This window comes from Nicotiana tabacum, chromosome 14, assembly GCF_000715075.1.
Source record: "Nicotiana tabacum cultivar K326 chromosome 14, ASM71507v2, whole genome shotgun sequence".
Taxonomy (NCBI): domain Eukaryota; kingdom Viridiplantae; phylum Streptophyta; class Magnoliopsida; order Solanales; family Solanaceae; genus Nicotiana; species Nicotiana tabacum.
In genome coordinates, this window is record NC_134093.1 from 53,790,685 (window position 1) to 53,806,633 (window position 15,949).

The 15,949-nt window shown below is 35.4% G+C and overlaps 1 protein-coding gene and 1 long non-coding RNA gene across 9 annotated transcripts; one reads left to right on the forward strand and one right to left on the reverse strand.

The window, feature by feature from the left end:
* The first annotated feature begins 1,747 nt into the window (after positions 1-1,747).
* Positions 1,748-10,757, forward strand: LOC107822872 (uncharacterized). Of its 8 annotated transcripts, XR_012698668.1 has the most exons (11): positions 1,750-1,968; positions 4,837-4,931; positions 5,528-5,592; positions 5,986-6,029; positions 7,990-8,067; positions 8,244-8,397; positions 9,134-9,313; positions 9,605-9,664; positions 9,741-9,855; positions 10,271-10,362; positions 10,739-10,757. XR_012698668.1 is itself a non-coding variant. In XM_016649450.2 (10 exons), exons 1-9 carry the CDS (start codon positions 1,826-1,828, stop codon positions 9,849-9,851), a joined length of 930 nt encoding a protein of 309 aa, XP_016504936.1. In that variant the 5' UTR covers positions 1,750-1,825; the 3' UTR covers positions 9,852-9,855; positions 10,229-10,561. The 8 variants fall into 8 exon arrangements, 7 of the variants coding, with proteins under 7 accessions (XP_016504938.1, XP_016504940.1, XP_016504936.1 ...); XM_016649450.2 differs by lacking the exon at positions 10,739-10,757 and having other exon boundaries at positions 10,229-10,561; XM_016649449.2 differs by lacking the exon at positions 10,739-10,757 and having other exon boundaries at positions 10,271-10,561.
* Positions 10,758-11,216: 459 nt separating this feature from the next.
* On the reverse strand, positions 11,217-12,650 carry LOC107822874 (uncharacterized). Its single transcript, XR_001656497.2, has 2 exons — positions 12,290-12,650; positions 11,217-11,902 (listed from the first exon to the last, which is right to left on the reverse strand). It is a non-coding gene; the product is annotated as an uncharacterized LOC107822874 (long non-coding RNA).
* Positions 12,651-15,949: the final 3,299 nt, after the last annotated feature.

A 15,949-nucleotide genomic window follows, 5' to 3' on the forward strand; every position in this document is an offset into this window, starting at 1 on the left:
ATTGCAGAACTTGCAAATTTATTTGCTCATTTTTCAGAGGGTGGGGAAATTTATACACTTGCTATTGATTCTATGAGAAAAAAATTTAAAAAATATTTTTTTCATATTCCCCCTATTTATGGTATTTTTGCTTTATTAAATCCTTATATGAAATTAGGAGATCTTCATTTTTGGTATGAAACTGTTTATAATAGTTTAGCACTTGAAGATGAGGAATTGTCTCAACTTCCGGAAGCAATAGCCTCAATTAGAATAAATGCTCAAACTATTTTTAATACTTATCATGTTGCATTAAATCATGCTAGACCAAATGTTCCAACTCCTTCTTCTTCTGATTCTCAATCATCTAAAAGAACTGCGGGAGTAAGAGCACTTAGTGCTTGTGCGGGGTTTAGGGATCCTCAAGGTTCTAGTAGTAGTGATTTTTCACAACTAAATGAGCTTGAAGTTTATTTGTCGCAGGCAATTGAGGAAGTGAATCCCGACGGCTCCATTAATTTTTTGGAATGGTGGAAGGACAAAGAAAAATACTTTCCGTTTCTTTCAAGGATGGCCCGAGATATTTTAACTATTCAAGTTTCAACAGTGGCATCAGAGAGCGCTTTCAGTCAAGCAAGACTTCAATTCGGTGATTATAGAGCGTCTATGAGGGAGAGTTTGGAAAAATCAGTACTTTTCAGAGATTGAATCCGGTCGGAAAGAAGAAATTTTGGACTTGCTAAATCACAACCAGATGAAGACGAAGCTTACGAAGAAATGCTAGCTGAACTTGCGGAGGATGTTACTTCGCCCGAAAGTGGCGATGACCAAGCTACTTTTCTGCCATCACCAACGGAAATTCCTCCGGACCTTGATAGATTTATAAAGTTTGTAAGAGATACCATGTAACTTATATGAACAAAAATTAGTATGTATTATGTAACTTATATTTTGGCACATCTTGATTAGTTTCTTCTTCTGCTCAATGGTGGTATTAACACCTTGTTGTGCTCATTCCATAGGGAGATGAAGGCTAAGAAAGATATTGTCATATTTTTTAATGCTATAATAAAATTACAAGGCATATCTTTTTACAATATTTTTGTCTTTAGACTTAGATATTATTTTAACATCCTTTTGTCTCTAATTTCAATTTAATTTTTTTTTAAAAATCTGTTGGGCCCACTTAGCCCATTTAGCCCGCGGGCCGGGGCCGTTTAACCCGGGACCAAACGGTCCCGGTCCCGGACCGGTCCCTACAAAAAGACCATTTAGCCCGTTTAATTTGGGACCGCTCCGGGACCGAGATCGGGACCGTTTGGACCGGACCACTTAGCCCGTTTAGGCCCGGGACCGGCCCACTTGCCACCCTTAGTGTGACCATTTAGCTTGTTATTAAGGTTAAAATAAGAAATTTAAGTTAAATTCTTTTCAAAGTTAAAAAAATTATTTTTTCTAAAATGACTAAAATCTAAACTAGCTCATATATATATATATATATATATATATATATTTTATTTTATTTTTTTTTTATTTTGGTTATGTTTTTATTTTGAAAAAACGTTGAAGTTTTGTTTTACTTGTAATACTATTTTAATTTTCGGACCCCACGGTGTGGGATAATAGTAGGTATGCTGTTGTTGTTGTTGTACTATTTTAATTATTTTTTTAAATTTCAAATTCTCTATTAAGTTGAAATTAGAAAAAGGACTAAATTGTAAAATAAATATTCAATTGTAAATAATGTTTCAAATTAAACCTTAAAAAAGAAATAAAATCCATTGCCAAACGGGGAAGATAAAAATTTGCATATACTTTCACTGAACGGAAAACTTCGAGAAGCGAAATGGAGGATAACTTCGTCGACGGCGATCGACCGACGGTGATGGTGACGAACGACGACGGAATCGACGCGCCGGGATTAAGAGCTCTAGTTAATGTGCTTGTTTCTACCAATCGCTTTCACGTCCTTGTTTGTGCTCCTGACTCGTATGATCACTCACTCAAGCACTCTCTCCTTACAAATTTAATGTGAATTTGCACGTTTTATGTTAGTATGTACAACTATTTTTTAGTTAAATTTCTGTAACTACTTATATGTAGCGACTTCTTAGTTTTACTTAGTTCGGTTGCTTATATATATTACAATGATTTGTTGAATAATGCTTGAGGTTAATTTTCCTTATTTCGGCCGGTATGGGTGGTTAAACTAGGTAAATTGAAAAAGTATATTTTGTTAATGTGTAGAGAAAATTTGACTTTTTAACTTGTATTGGAAACCCAAACTTTTACCGGCGTGCAGGGAGTTCTACCACTCCGGTAATTAGGGGTGGGCGTTCGGGCAGTTCGAATTGGATATGAAAATTTCGATTTGGATTTTCGGATTGAAGAAATGACAATCCAAATAAGCTCGTATTGGATCAGATTTTTTAAGTTCGGTTTCGGATAAATCGGTTTGGATATTTCGGATTTTCGTTTTTGAGCTTTTAAATTGAGATGTTTCCTTTTCTTACAAAAATTAATATCCAAATAAAGTACTCATGTTAAATTGCCTTAAAAGTTTCTCATTCTCACCACAATGATCCAAATAAAATATTCAAGTAATGAAATAATTATCATGAAAATGCAATAGAGACATTAATACGGCCGATAAGAAGTAGCAATAGTAAAACCATGTCTAAATAGAATGTATTCTGACAGTAACTTAGTAATTAATTGAATATATGAGACAATATCTAATGAATAGGGTATTGGACTTATTATTATTGGCATGCAAATAATGAACTAAATGTAAAGTATAAAAATTTTGAATTTTCGGATATCCAAACATCCTAAGTACATAATCCAATATCCAAAAATTTTAAAAATCAAAACCAAAATGTAATCCGTAATCCGAAAATCCAAACCAATAATCCAAAAAATTCGGATTTCGGGTTTGTCCAAACTATGCCCACCCCTACCGGTAATCCCAAATTTAGTGTTTTCAATGCAGGGGTGGTCTAGGTTGGGTTCTGCAGGTTTAGCTGAACCTGCTTTCAGCTCGAATTATGCATACATATGCAAAAAAATTATAATGTATACATATAGTATAATAAGATCATACATGTTTTGAACCCACTGACTCCAAATCCTAGATTTGTCTTTAATCATGCCATATCATAATTTATTAAAGATGGTTTTAGAATTAGGTATGTAAATATTGATCTAATGATAAATGGTTGTGGTACTTGCTTTTTATGGTTAAAAAGTAAAGAATACAAAGAAAATATATCTATAATCGAAAAATCTCTGATGGCAAGTGGTGCAATGTTTGAAACTCGGTAAATAATGCGCATGTCCCTATACCCTTTTCCATTTAAATACCAGCCTTCTGTCTGCAGTAGGGTTTTAATCAGTGGCATGCGCCTAACCTACGCATCATGAGCTACACTCTTACCATTGAACCAAGCCCTTGGGGGCGATTGCAAAGCATTTATTAGTTTTTGATAGTCCAAAATTGGGGTCTATGTGAAATTGTACTGCTTAATGATTAAAGTGAACATTGTTTTGCAACATCCCCGAATGCAAAAGGGATATTTTGAGACAGGCAGGTAACAAATTTGGATGATTGATGAGCTCTCTTGGTTATTTGAGTTTCAATTCTTTGACTGCTCTCGTTTACTACTTTGGTCATGTCTTCTTTAGGAAATCAGTTTTTACTCGATGCTTTGGCTCTCATGGAGAGCTTGACAAAATTTTCATGTTGCTGTTAGTTTTTTATTTGAACATGTTGCATGGTATTAACAATTTATATTGCTGAGACTGATATGATGTTTAGTACATCTTACATATCGGAGTCTAACATAATGTAAATCTTTTATGATTTTACAAAGGAAGGTTGGAGTTGAGCATGTATTGTTTCACTTTAGCAGTATGATGAACTTAAATATGCTAATTAGCAAATAAATATTGGTTCTGGCAATTAAAAGTTTGGAGTAAGATCTGCTTGTTGTTCTGTTCATAGTCGGCTCATTCCATGAACTTATTTTTCTCCTTGTGGATTTGGTTATGAACATCTTCTTCCTGTTTTGCTCCTTTTGAAACAGTAAGTCAATCATTCATTAGCACTACGTTAAATATAAACATCTCATTTTCTTTGCTTCTTCCTGTGCTTTACAAGCCCTGTGCTTTACAAGCAATTGCAATTTTTCTTTTTCTTTCTCTCTCTCTCTCTCTCTCTCTCTCTCTCTCTCTCTCTCTCTCTCTCTCTCTCTCTCTCTCTCTCTCTCTCTCTCTATTTTGAGGATCTCCTCTAATTTTGAATTACGAATTGAGGTGGGGGTGGGGGTGGGGATGGGGGAAGAAGTAGCCTTTTACTGCATTGGCAGACTGCAAGTGACCCAAGTCTACTGAATGACTTGCTAAGCACTAGACCATTAATCAGAGAAGAATGAAACTTTGAGTGATTTTTTTTGACTGTTTTATGTTTTGGTCATTGATACCATGTTTACCTTTTGATTTTCACCTGCCACTTGTGCAAAACGCAGTGTCTGTATCATTGCTTAATGATGCAAGTCATGAACCCATGATATTTGTTTTCCTGTCAATAATGTTTGCCCTATGTATGCCATCTTTCTAGTAGGCCCAATATTTGTTAGAATGAACTGTTTAATGTTTAAGTTATTATATTGTTAAGAAGCTTCCAAAATTCTTGATGTCCAGTTCACTGTTGGATAATCTTAAAGTTAGGAGTTAACTGACTTTTGGTTGATGACTTATGCTCTTATATATTGCAATTTTTGCCTCATCTATCACTTGCAAAATTACATAATAGATTAAGACTTTTGCTACTGGTTATGTGCTTATTAATACTTTCAGAGAAAAGTCAGCTGTTAGTCATAGCATTACATGGCGTCATGCCCTTTCTGTTAAGCAGGTGGACATTAGAGGAGCAACAGCCTTTTCAGTTTCAGGTCTGTTTCAATCTTCAACAAATAAATAATTTAGAGTTCTGGACTGAACTACAGTATTTGACTAAGTTTATTGGATTACTAATTCTAATGATCAATGCCTCACAACCCTTTGTTATATTAAATAGTGCTATGATATTCTTAGTCCATGTAATTGAACAGACAAGTCAATCAACTACACCTCAATACCAAACTATTCTGGAAATTGATCAGACAAATAAAGGAGGAAGTCTCTCCTTTCTTGAAAACCTGAGTTTTGTGAGATTGTGCCACATAATTTGGCATTCTAATGGTTTTCTATTTGAATAGATGAATAAAGATGAACATAAGCTTTTAACTTAAAACTAAAAGCAATCTAGTTAAAGATTAGTTGTAATTTAGAACTGTGGAGCTTTTCTTGGAAAGTTCTTTTAAAATTTTACTAACAGCTAGTATATGTCATGGGATATTGGTCCAGAAATGCTCAATCAAATACAACCAAGAAAATGATATGTTGATATTATCTGAGCTGTCATGCTTCAAGATCCCAGATTTGAAGTAATAGAAGAAGATGAGAATGCTGACTTCGCTTTCCTTTTTCTATTTCTTCTTTCTTACAGGAACTCCAGCAGATTGTACTTCTTTGGGTATCTCCAAAGCTCTTTTCCCTTCAGTACCTGATCTGGTAGTACAGCTTTCTTAAACCGAGATAATATTTCTCTATTCACAACTCTTCCAAATAGATTTTGTTTGGAAAAGAAAAGAACATAAAAGAAAAAGAAAAATGGAACATCACTAATACATATGAACACCCACAAAGACTCTTGCTTTCCCCTCGTTTATATGTATAAGTTTCCTTTTTAAGTTATTGCTTCCCTCTTCCTCATCATGACATCTTAGTGTTTCTTATTGGCATTATGCGGTTTGATTTTCCAAATACTTAGTTTTCTGTCTCCTTTATCACATGATTACTACTATATACCATGCTAGGTTTTAATTATCAATGCCTTGGGACTTTGCATAATTAGAAAGTCGTTGGCTAGAACACTCTCGCAATAATCTTAATCTATTCTTTCAGGTGATCAGTGGTGTTAATATGGGTGACAACTGCGGCTATCATATGTTAGTAGATTTTCTTCACTAGCATTCAGTTTCTTTGTGGTGATGGTGAAGTATCTTGCTGCTATACCATTATTTTTAATTCCACTGACTGGGTAGCTTGGGCTATTTATGTTATAATTTGTCGTTTTATACCTCTTTTTATTAGTATCAACTATCTAATGAAAATATAAAGAACATTCCCTCAACATATTGTAATGTGTAGGGATGGGTGTCAGGCAGTTCGTTATTGATTTTCAATTTTTGAATTTAATAAATGACGATCCAAATCTAAGCAGATAAGTTTGGTTTTGGTCGAACTTTAGAGTTCGGTGATCGGTTTGGTTATTTCGGATTTTGGTTTGAACATATATGTTGGGCTTCTTCTCTCACTAAAAAAAAAAAAAACCTCCAAACATATGAACTTGCTTTAGTAATTCCTCATTCCCACCAGGAAATTTGGTAATTGTGAGTACAAATGCGAAGAGCGAAAAAAGGTGATGGTGGTAAGTAGAAAAGAACAATAAGTTCACTTATTTTTAGTATCAAAGTTAAACTTGAAAGTTGAAACCCTATTCTTAAGTAGGTTGTTGTTTTTTACTGATGATCTAATTTAATATCGAGCTAATCTCTAATGGGCATGTTTGTTTGGGTGGTTAAGACCTAAGTTGCTCCGCACGGCACTTCAGGTGCCGCACCCGTGTCAACACGATATTGGTGTGGGTGTATGGGATCCATACCGGATTTGATCAAACATTTTGGGTACTTTGACCATGACGGACAGAAAAATTCGAGACAAGATACAATTTGATTCCCGAATAAGAACCAAAACTAGGGTAAATTTGAAGAAAACAACATACGGTATCTAGGAAATCAATCCTTTACTTATCTACAACGTGAGAATATAAAAGAAATCCACACTTTACAAGCTATAAGTATTCCACAAAATCTCTCATAATTTATAAATAATTTTATATTTTTGAATTATTTTTAACCAGATCCTTGCACCCGTATCCGTACTAGGATCTATATCCCGGAATCTTAGAATTTACATGTCGAAGGATCCGACCTCTAGATCTGAACCCGTGTCGGACACCCACACCCGTGTCCGAGCAACTTAGGTTAAGACCTGAGGACCAAACATAAGGTTTAAGAATTTTCGTTTTCAGATATCCAAAATTTTTCATCCCGAATCCAAAACCTGAATTTTTCAAAAATTAAAACCAAACACCGAACTGTAATCCAAAAATCAAAAAATAAAAAAAAATCCGAGAAATTTGGATTTTGGCTTTTTTGCCCAAAGGCCCCAAACTATGCCCACCCCTATTACGGCGTGTTGAAATCTCATATAAGTTCTTTATGCTTTGAGTCCTTAATCCATGGCGACTTTGTTGCAAACTGTTCTTGGCTGCTCAAATGGTACAAGTACTCAGTTCAGTTTCTAGATTCAGCTAGTGAATAATAAGCATACTTACCATTTGTGCTAATATACTGGGAATGTAGCACTTTTAGGTCCATCTGTTGTATAATTTATTTGACTCTATGATATCCAAAAATTAAAGGTTTCTTTAACCTTTAACTGAATGATTCTTCTCATCCTATCGTCTCCAAGTTTGCTCTTTTCACCTTTAGTCAAATGGCTCGTCTCATCCATAAATTATCCACAGGAAGTTTAACTTTGCATTGTACCAGTGATGGATTTTTATTTTAAAAATTGAGCACAAAGTATAACTGGGTGAAAGGGAATCCATACAGCCAACTGGCATTATCTTCTTGACTTTGTACTTTCTTTTAGATGATCCTTGAACATAAAATTGAAGAATAGTGCTTTGTCAAGTTAATTTAGTTTACCATGCTTGAAACTCAAGCAAAATCAAATGTCAAACGTAAAAAAAATAAAAAATTATGAACAAAATATATTGACATTCGTAATTTTGTGGTTGCTTCTGTGAGAATTAATTTGTACCCTTGCTGAAATGTTCAGAGTATACTCGGGTACAGTGGCTGGCGCTAGGGAGGCTTTCTTCAATGGTATTCCTGCTGTGTCTGTATCATATAATTGGTATTCATCAGTGAACTTTTTGAGTTATTGTGTTTCATGCAGAGAGCAGCATCATTACCTTGTGTTTTGGTTTTGAGGGCCCTCATGCGCTCCAGAAATTCTACATTTTTCGTGCCCTATTGGTTGTTTTCTTCATAAGTCTTTGTTCCATATTTCCTTGGGATTGCTAAATACAGGGTTCGTGGAAAAAGCAATGTTAATGACTTCACATTGGCTGCTAAAGCATGCTTACCCATCATCAGCGCTATATTAGCTGAAATCAAAAGAAACAACTATCCCCAAAATTGCTTTCTGAATATTGATGTGCCAACAGATGTCATCAATCACAAGGTAAACTTTATGCTAGCTTTGTTTTTGTTGTCTATGATAGAGAATCACCTAGAGAAGGAAACTGTAATGTAGATATAGATGTTGGGATTCACTCTCGTCTTTCATCATTGGTGAAAATATCATGTAAAAGTTGGTCTTCATTTTGATGTACTTTCTTGTATGTGATCGCCTCTTGTTGGCCTTGTCAGCAGTCTGATTTGCTTTACTTCATTTACTCGCTGTTGGTCTCTTGTTTTATTTAGATTTCTATTAACAGCTAAAGTTAGGCCAAATGAGTCATTTCAGGCCAACTGAAGCATGTCTCTTTATTAATAAAATAGTTAAGAATGGACAAGGTTGTTATGAACAAACTGCACTGGTCATCTACTTTGTATTGACGAATCAATAGTCTCATCTGTCTTTATGTACTATAAAATTCTGTTAGATTTTATTGTATACAAATGAAATAAGGCTTTTCTTAGATTGTGGTTTTCTTTGTTCCCTGTACAACTCCTAAGACAAGCTTTACTCAAGCCGTCATAATGAGTGTGGCTCAGTCACTATTTTGCCAATAGAAATTTGAATGATTATCTATTTCAGCTTGAGTTTCCCTTGAGGGCCTGTATCTTAAAACTTGAATACTTTGTTTTACAAACTGTTACATTGTGTCTGTATCATTTACACCTACACCTGATTGGATAAGTGTTGTTTTTTCTCCTTAACCATTTCCTCAAAAGATTTATCCTGGTCGTTCTAGGGATACCGTCTGACTAGACAAGGAAAAAGTTTTGTCAAAATGGGATGGAGGCAAGTTAATTCTGAACGAGAAGGAGGAAAAGTATTGTCCACAATGACTATGGAGACGAATTCATCAGAAAGTGCAGAAGCTAGAGCTTTGAAAAAGGCACCACAAGATCATCTACTGTTCAAGAAACAAGTGTGATCCCTTTCTCAACAGTTGCTTGCTCCATTATTGTTATCCTTATCTCCCAGATCTTTCCCCCTCATGCGGGCTCCTTGCAACAAATAGAGAACTAATGTTTTGTGAAAACCTGACAACCTTAGGAAATTAAAATAGCCCTTTGAAAGACGCTGCTCTTTTGTTGTATTACACACCAGATATTTGTTTATTCCTGATTCTTTGAAAGTTAAAGGAAAAAAGAAACAGAAAAGAAATTTATAGAGATTTTAATGGAGTAATCTGTTGATTTTACGCTTTCCTTTGTAGGTTACCAGAATTCTAGTGGAGGATGGTGATACAGACTACTGTTCTCTCCGAGAAGGATATGTATGTACTATTGATTTATATGGTTGTCAGTCATTTGATGAGAAAGACCAATCATTGGTATTGTCCTTTATCACAGATAACTGTCACACCCCTTGGCGGCTTGTCTCCAGCAGAGCTAGATGCTGTTTCATTCTTTCAGAATTGGCTGCCCAGTGTTGTTGATCATTACCCTTCCTCTGCTTTATAGTGCTGTAAGTTGGTCCCCCAAGTCAAATCCAATTCTGATGTGACCTTAACACTACTTGTTATATCATCTGTTTTTAGTGTGATAATGGACATTCGATTAGCTACTGGTGCTGGTGTTTCTGTTTTCTGTTTTTGTGTTTGATGTTGATTTTGCGTTTTTGCTACCGAGGTGCTTAATTTTGCTTGGGGATATAATGGGCTTGAACTTTCTGTTCACCATAAATTTTGACCAAGTGTGAAAAAGTTATGATCATTGTACTACTAAGCTTACTTGTATATTCCACAGAAGTAGAAAGAAACTGGTTTCATCGTTTTGATTGTTTGTTCATGTCTTCATTTCTGATGATTGTTCTTCATTGTGGTTAATCTGTGTCTAAGCTTGCTCTGATACAATGTGGGTTATCATGATCAATTTGCCAGAAGATAAGTTTGTAGAGATGAGATGTGATAAGTAGACTCGAGAAAGCTAAAGCTGATGTCCAGAGTTAATGCATTTGCATGTCCTTCCAGATGTAGGTATCCTCTCCCTGGTTAAAATTTAGATGCATCGTTTCATTTTCTGCAAGCTATTCTCTAATGTTTCTTAGGAAAGATCATAGAATTTATGATGTAGTAACAGATTTGGTGTATGTTCAAGCTTAAAGTTTTGTACAACCTGTTTTGTTTGTTCTCCTAGTTATGCTTTAAACTTAAACCAAGCGATTATTCTTATTTCCAGAAAACGGATCAAGTTTTACTGCTATATTCTCCCCGTGCTTGCAATATGAGCGTCTAAAATCCCATAGACTTATTTTATCTTTGATGATTTGCAGAACATATGTACTGTTAACAGTTTTAGTTTCGTTGTTTGTGTTGTCAATTCCATGAGTTATGTTCTTTCTTTAGCAGTTTCACAGGTATCATCTCTAGAAGACTTCTGAACACTGTATCCCACACGTATCTAAACGGCCTGCAGACTTTAGCACAATTGCAAAGTTATTAAGTTACACACGTATGGGAGAAGTAAACATAACTTTTGCTGTTCTTTTTAAGGGAAATCTAATCTCGAATCTTACCACGTTTTCTTTATATTATTCTTAAATAATCAAGAAATAAATGGCATGTGTTTATTCTTAAACGATCAAAAAGTTAGGTGGTTGCAGACGCATCACAGTCAATGGAGTATAAATTTCAATCTGGGATAGTGGGAGTAAAAGAAAGCAAAAGAAAGGAAAGAGTTCATCATCCAGATTGATGTATGTCGAAATGAAAATCACAGCTCAATCTAACGTCCTTAAGCTAGCCCATAGTCAACTTTATTTAATTCATAATAAGTTTTGAAGACCTATTGACTCATTAACTGTTGAAACTGACAAGACAACAAATAGAAAATAAAATAATGAGAGTCTACTTTATTAGAACATCTCTTTGTTCTTGGAAGCGAAACACCGACTATGCAGAACCTCTTAAAATTGTCATCAACTTGCAAAATATTAAGATTACACCTTGTACTGCTGGAGTCTGGTGTTTCAATTTCACAAAGGTCTTCTTTTCTTCTACCTTCTTGTTGTGTTGCTCGAATTCCCCAAAAAAGTGGCAGTGGGATCCTTTTAAAATGCACTGTTTTTGAAGAATCCGACACACTCGACAATATTTTTAAAAAGTTCGAGCAAAATAACATTTTTGTTCTCCACTTTTCACTCGCTCACTCGCATTACATTTACAAGCATTTTACCAAATTGCAAAGAATAATACACTCACAATAAGTGAAAGACATAATAATTTCAATAATATAAAGACTTTCAGATGAACCTCACTCACAATTCACAAGAGATTGAAGATGCAAACATGAATGAAGAGATGGGAAAAGGACCTATGTGGGACAAAAGTGTTGTAATCTATGTACATGTGACTGTAAATCTCCCCTCTCTTTTTTTGTGCTTTTATGTAAAGACCTTCATTTTGGTGGAGGCAAAGAACGTGGATGCGACTCCACTAGTATGGACCAAAGCACTTGAACATCTTCACAAGGGCAAGACTTAACATCCTCGTACAGGATATATATCCCTCTTCCTGAAAAACCAAAAATGAGAAATTTTTGTACAAAAGTAAGTATATACACATTTTTCTTGAGCAACATTATAGTTTTGTAAAAGAGAACGGAAGAATATGCAAATGCAGAGTTGTTTCTAGATGAAATATATATAAGCATGTGTATAGGGCTGTAAAAAGATCAAGTCAATCGAACTTCTTAATGTTCTGATTCAACAATAGGCTAACGGATTGGTCAGAACTAAGTATGGAGGGAGTTGAGACATTTTTCAGAATCCACAACATCTAAATTTTGTATATGCCGTTGTTAATGAGAGCTAATTATCTAGTGTACATAGAGAATCTTTGACAAAGTAAACCTTACATAAAAGTGAAACAGTGTAACAAGTAATGGAGGATCGGACATACTCTTCTTGGGAGCAGAGTGAAGACGAACCCAAAGCTTCTTCAATGGAGAGAAGAGGGATTGCAGCCACCCCATGAGGAAAAGAGGGTGGAGATGAAGTTCATGGTAGGTAATTAAAATGAAAATAAGAGAGACTATAGGAGGGAGAAAGGAGAGGGCTTAGTTTGCTTAGACAAAGGGTGACGTTTGGGTCACTGTCCTTATAAACATTTGCATTTGCCTTGCAGACAAATCATGCATTCATTTCATTTCTTTCACAATTTTAGAACTTGGTGTTATGTCTCTATCATACCTCTCCCTTTGTAGCACAAGTTATTGCCACTCTACCAATCACTTGTACTTTTCACACTTTCTATGACACCTCTGCTTTCTCCCCTTTTCCTCTTCATTGACATCCCTTATTCTTCAAGCTATTTAGTGCTTTCTCCGTCCCGATCCATGTGACACTTTTTCTTTTTTAATTTAAAATATGTCCTAAAAAGAATGATATTTTTTATAATTAATAATAATTTAATTTTAAAATATTCATTTTACCCTTAATGAAGTGATTTATACTATGAGCTCCCTTAGAATAGGGTACAATTTGATAGTTAAAGTTGAAGAAATTACATTTTGAACTGTAATGTCACAATTTCAAGTCTGGATCTGTCACGACCCCAAATTCTCCTCCATAGGATGTCGTGATAGCACCTAGTGTCTAAGACTAGGTAAGCCTATCAATATGCGGAATAACCAACATAACAATTTAAAATCTCAATCCTTTCAGTTTACATAAAGAAATTCTCAAAATCCGGTGAAATACAAGTCACAAGCTCTAAAGAAGTAGTACGAATATCTTTATACATCTGAGTCTAATGTGAATAGAGAAAACAACATAATAAGGATAGAAGGGGACTCCGGAGTCTGCGGACGCTGGCAGATATACCTCGAAATCTCCGTACACCGGTAGCTCACTGATGCCTGGTCTGATAGGGAGTACTTGGATCTGCACAAAAAAAATGTGCAGAAGCGTAGTATGAGTACACCACAGCGGTACCCAGTAAGTGCCAAGCCTAATCTCGGTAGAGTAGTGACGAGGTCAAGTCAGGCCCTACTGGAATAATAAAAGACCTGGTGACATGTTTAACAATATACTAACAATAAAATGACAATGAAAATGAATCAGGTAAATAGTATGTCACCATTTAACTACACAGAATAAGGGAAAATAATACCTCGCGGAAACAAAATAAAATTTTCAACTTTAAGAAAAATCACAACAATAATCAAAGGCAACTGCGGCCATAAATAAATATCAACAAGGGTACTCCCGAGGTACCGCCTCGTAGTCCCAAATAATAAATAATTTCACAATATCTCATTTTCTTATATCACAGCGGGAGCCTTCACATTTAATTTTAAAGAAAATATTTTTTTCGAAATAGCGTCACGCGTTTTAGCCATCCTTATCACACCACATGACTTCTAGTAGTTCCCCTACTAGCCACACGTATCAAGCCACCCTTATCTCACCGCATACGTTTCAACACTCAGACCTTATACCACCGCATGCGTATCAATATCACAATATATCACAATTTGCACCTCAAGTGCCCAAATATTTTAACTTGCCAAAATAAATAAATAACAATATTTTTCACAATAAAGAGCTCACGGCTCATGGCAAAATAAATCAACAACTATATTTTTCATAATAAAGAGATCACGACTCCATCACAATGAGTACGAAATTTTCACAAAATATTCAACAAAACTAATATTTCACAAATTTAACACCTTGTCTAAATATCAAATTTTTAAATGTAAAATACTTTATTTTTTTTATAATATTTAAATTAAGAAATTCATCCTTCAAGTAATGCACAGAACAAAAGAAAACAGAGTTTCAACTAAACAGATAAAACACTTAGCAGGAATAGGTCAGGCAAATTTAAAATACGAAAATATATTAATGATGATGAATATAACAGAATAAAATAATTTAATTAATATGCAACAGTGTACTACACAATTTAAAGACGTAATCTTCCACATTTAGCCCGTGTACATACTTATCACCTCGTGTACACGACTTTCAACACATTACACTTATCACATCAATACCAATCATAGGGGAAATTTCCTCCATACAAGGTTAGATAAGTCACTTACCTCGACTTGTTCCTATTTAATCCACTAGTAGGCCTTTTCCTCGATTATCCAACTCTGAATGGCTCAAATCCAGCCAAAATAATTCGATACAGTCAACAAAAATTATAGGAATCAATTTCATAAGAAAATACTACATTTTTCAATAAAAATCTAAAATTAACTCAAAAATCACCCGTAGGGCCCACGTCTCGGAATCCGACGAAACACACAAAATCCGACAACCCATTCAATTACGATTCCAACCATATCAGTTTCACTCAAATCCGATTCCGAATCGACACCAAAATCGCAAAAATTCGTTTCTATGAGATTTCTAAAATTTTTCCAAATTTAAATCTCAAAACACTAATTAAATGGTGAAAACAATGATATATCCATGTATATTGATCAAATCCGAGTTAGAATCACTTACCCTAATATTTTTTCTTGAAAATCTCTCAAAAATCGCCTCTCCGCAAGCTTCAAATTTGTCAAATAATGGAAAATGGGATGAAGTCCCCTGCTTTATAACTTACAGTTCTGTCCAGGCTGCCCTCGATCCTGCCCCTCGATCATGGCTTCGATCCTGGCCCTCGATCCTGGTCCTCGATCCTGGCCCTCAATCCTAGCCTCGATCATGGCCCTCGATCCTGGCCCTCGATGCTGGCCCTCGGGACCTCAACCAAATACACCAACAAGTCCTTAAACATCATATGAACTTATTTGAAACCACAAATCACATAAAACGACGCTAAAATCACGAATCATACCTCAATTCAAACTTAAGAAACTCAAGAATTTCCAACTTCTACATTCGATGTCGAAACCTATCAAATCAAGTCCAATTGACCTCAAATTTTGCACACAAGTCATAAATGACATAACGGAGCTATAAAAATTTTCGGAACTGGATTCCGACCTTGATATCAAAAAGTCAACTCCCCGGTCAAACTTCCTAACTTAAATTCCCATTTTAGCCATTTCAAGCCTAATTTAACTACGGACTTCCAAATAAAGTTCCGATCACGCTCCTAAATCCAAAATCACCATACAGAGCTGTTGGAATCATCAAAATTCTATTCCGGGGTCGTTTACATATAAGTCGACATTCAGCCAACCTTTTTAACTTAAGTTTTAAACTTTGGAACTAAGTATTCCAATTCATTCTAAAATCTCTCCGGATCTGAACCGACTATCCCGACAAGTCACATAACAGTTATAAAGCACAGAATGAGAAGTAAATAGGGGAATGGGGCTACACCTTTTAAAACGACTGACCGGGTAGTTACATCCTCCCCCTCTTAAAACAATCATTCATCCTCGAACGAGCATAGAGACATACCTGAAGTGGTGAAAAGACGAGGATAACGGCTGCGCATATCCTGCTCGGTCTCCCAAGTCGCCTCCTCGACCGGATGACCCCTCCACTGAACCTTCACGGAAGCAATGTTCTTTGACCTCGGCTTTCGAACCTGCCTGTCCAAAATAGCTACTGGTTCCTCAACATAAGATAGATTCTTGTCCAACTGAAC

Bases quoted from the DNA above. Each gene is read 5' to 3' on its own strand.
- LOC107822872 (XM_016649450.2), top strand. From the start codon at position 1,826: ATGGAGGATAACTTCGTCGACGGCGATCGACCGACGGTGATGGTGACG. The intron at 5,593-5,985 runs GTAGTACAGCTT...CTATTCTTTCAG, and splicing joins TCCCTTCAGTACCTGATCTG to GTGATCAGTGGTGTTAATAT. The intron at 8,068-8,243 runs GTATTCATCAGT...TGCTAAATACAG, and splicing joins GTGTCTGTATCATATAATTG to GGTTCGTGGAAAAAGCAATG.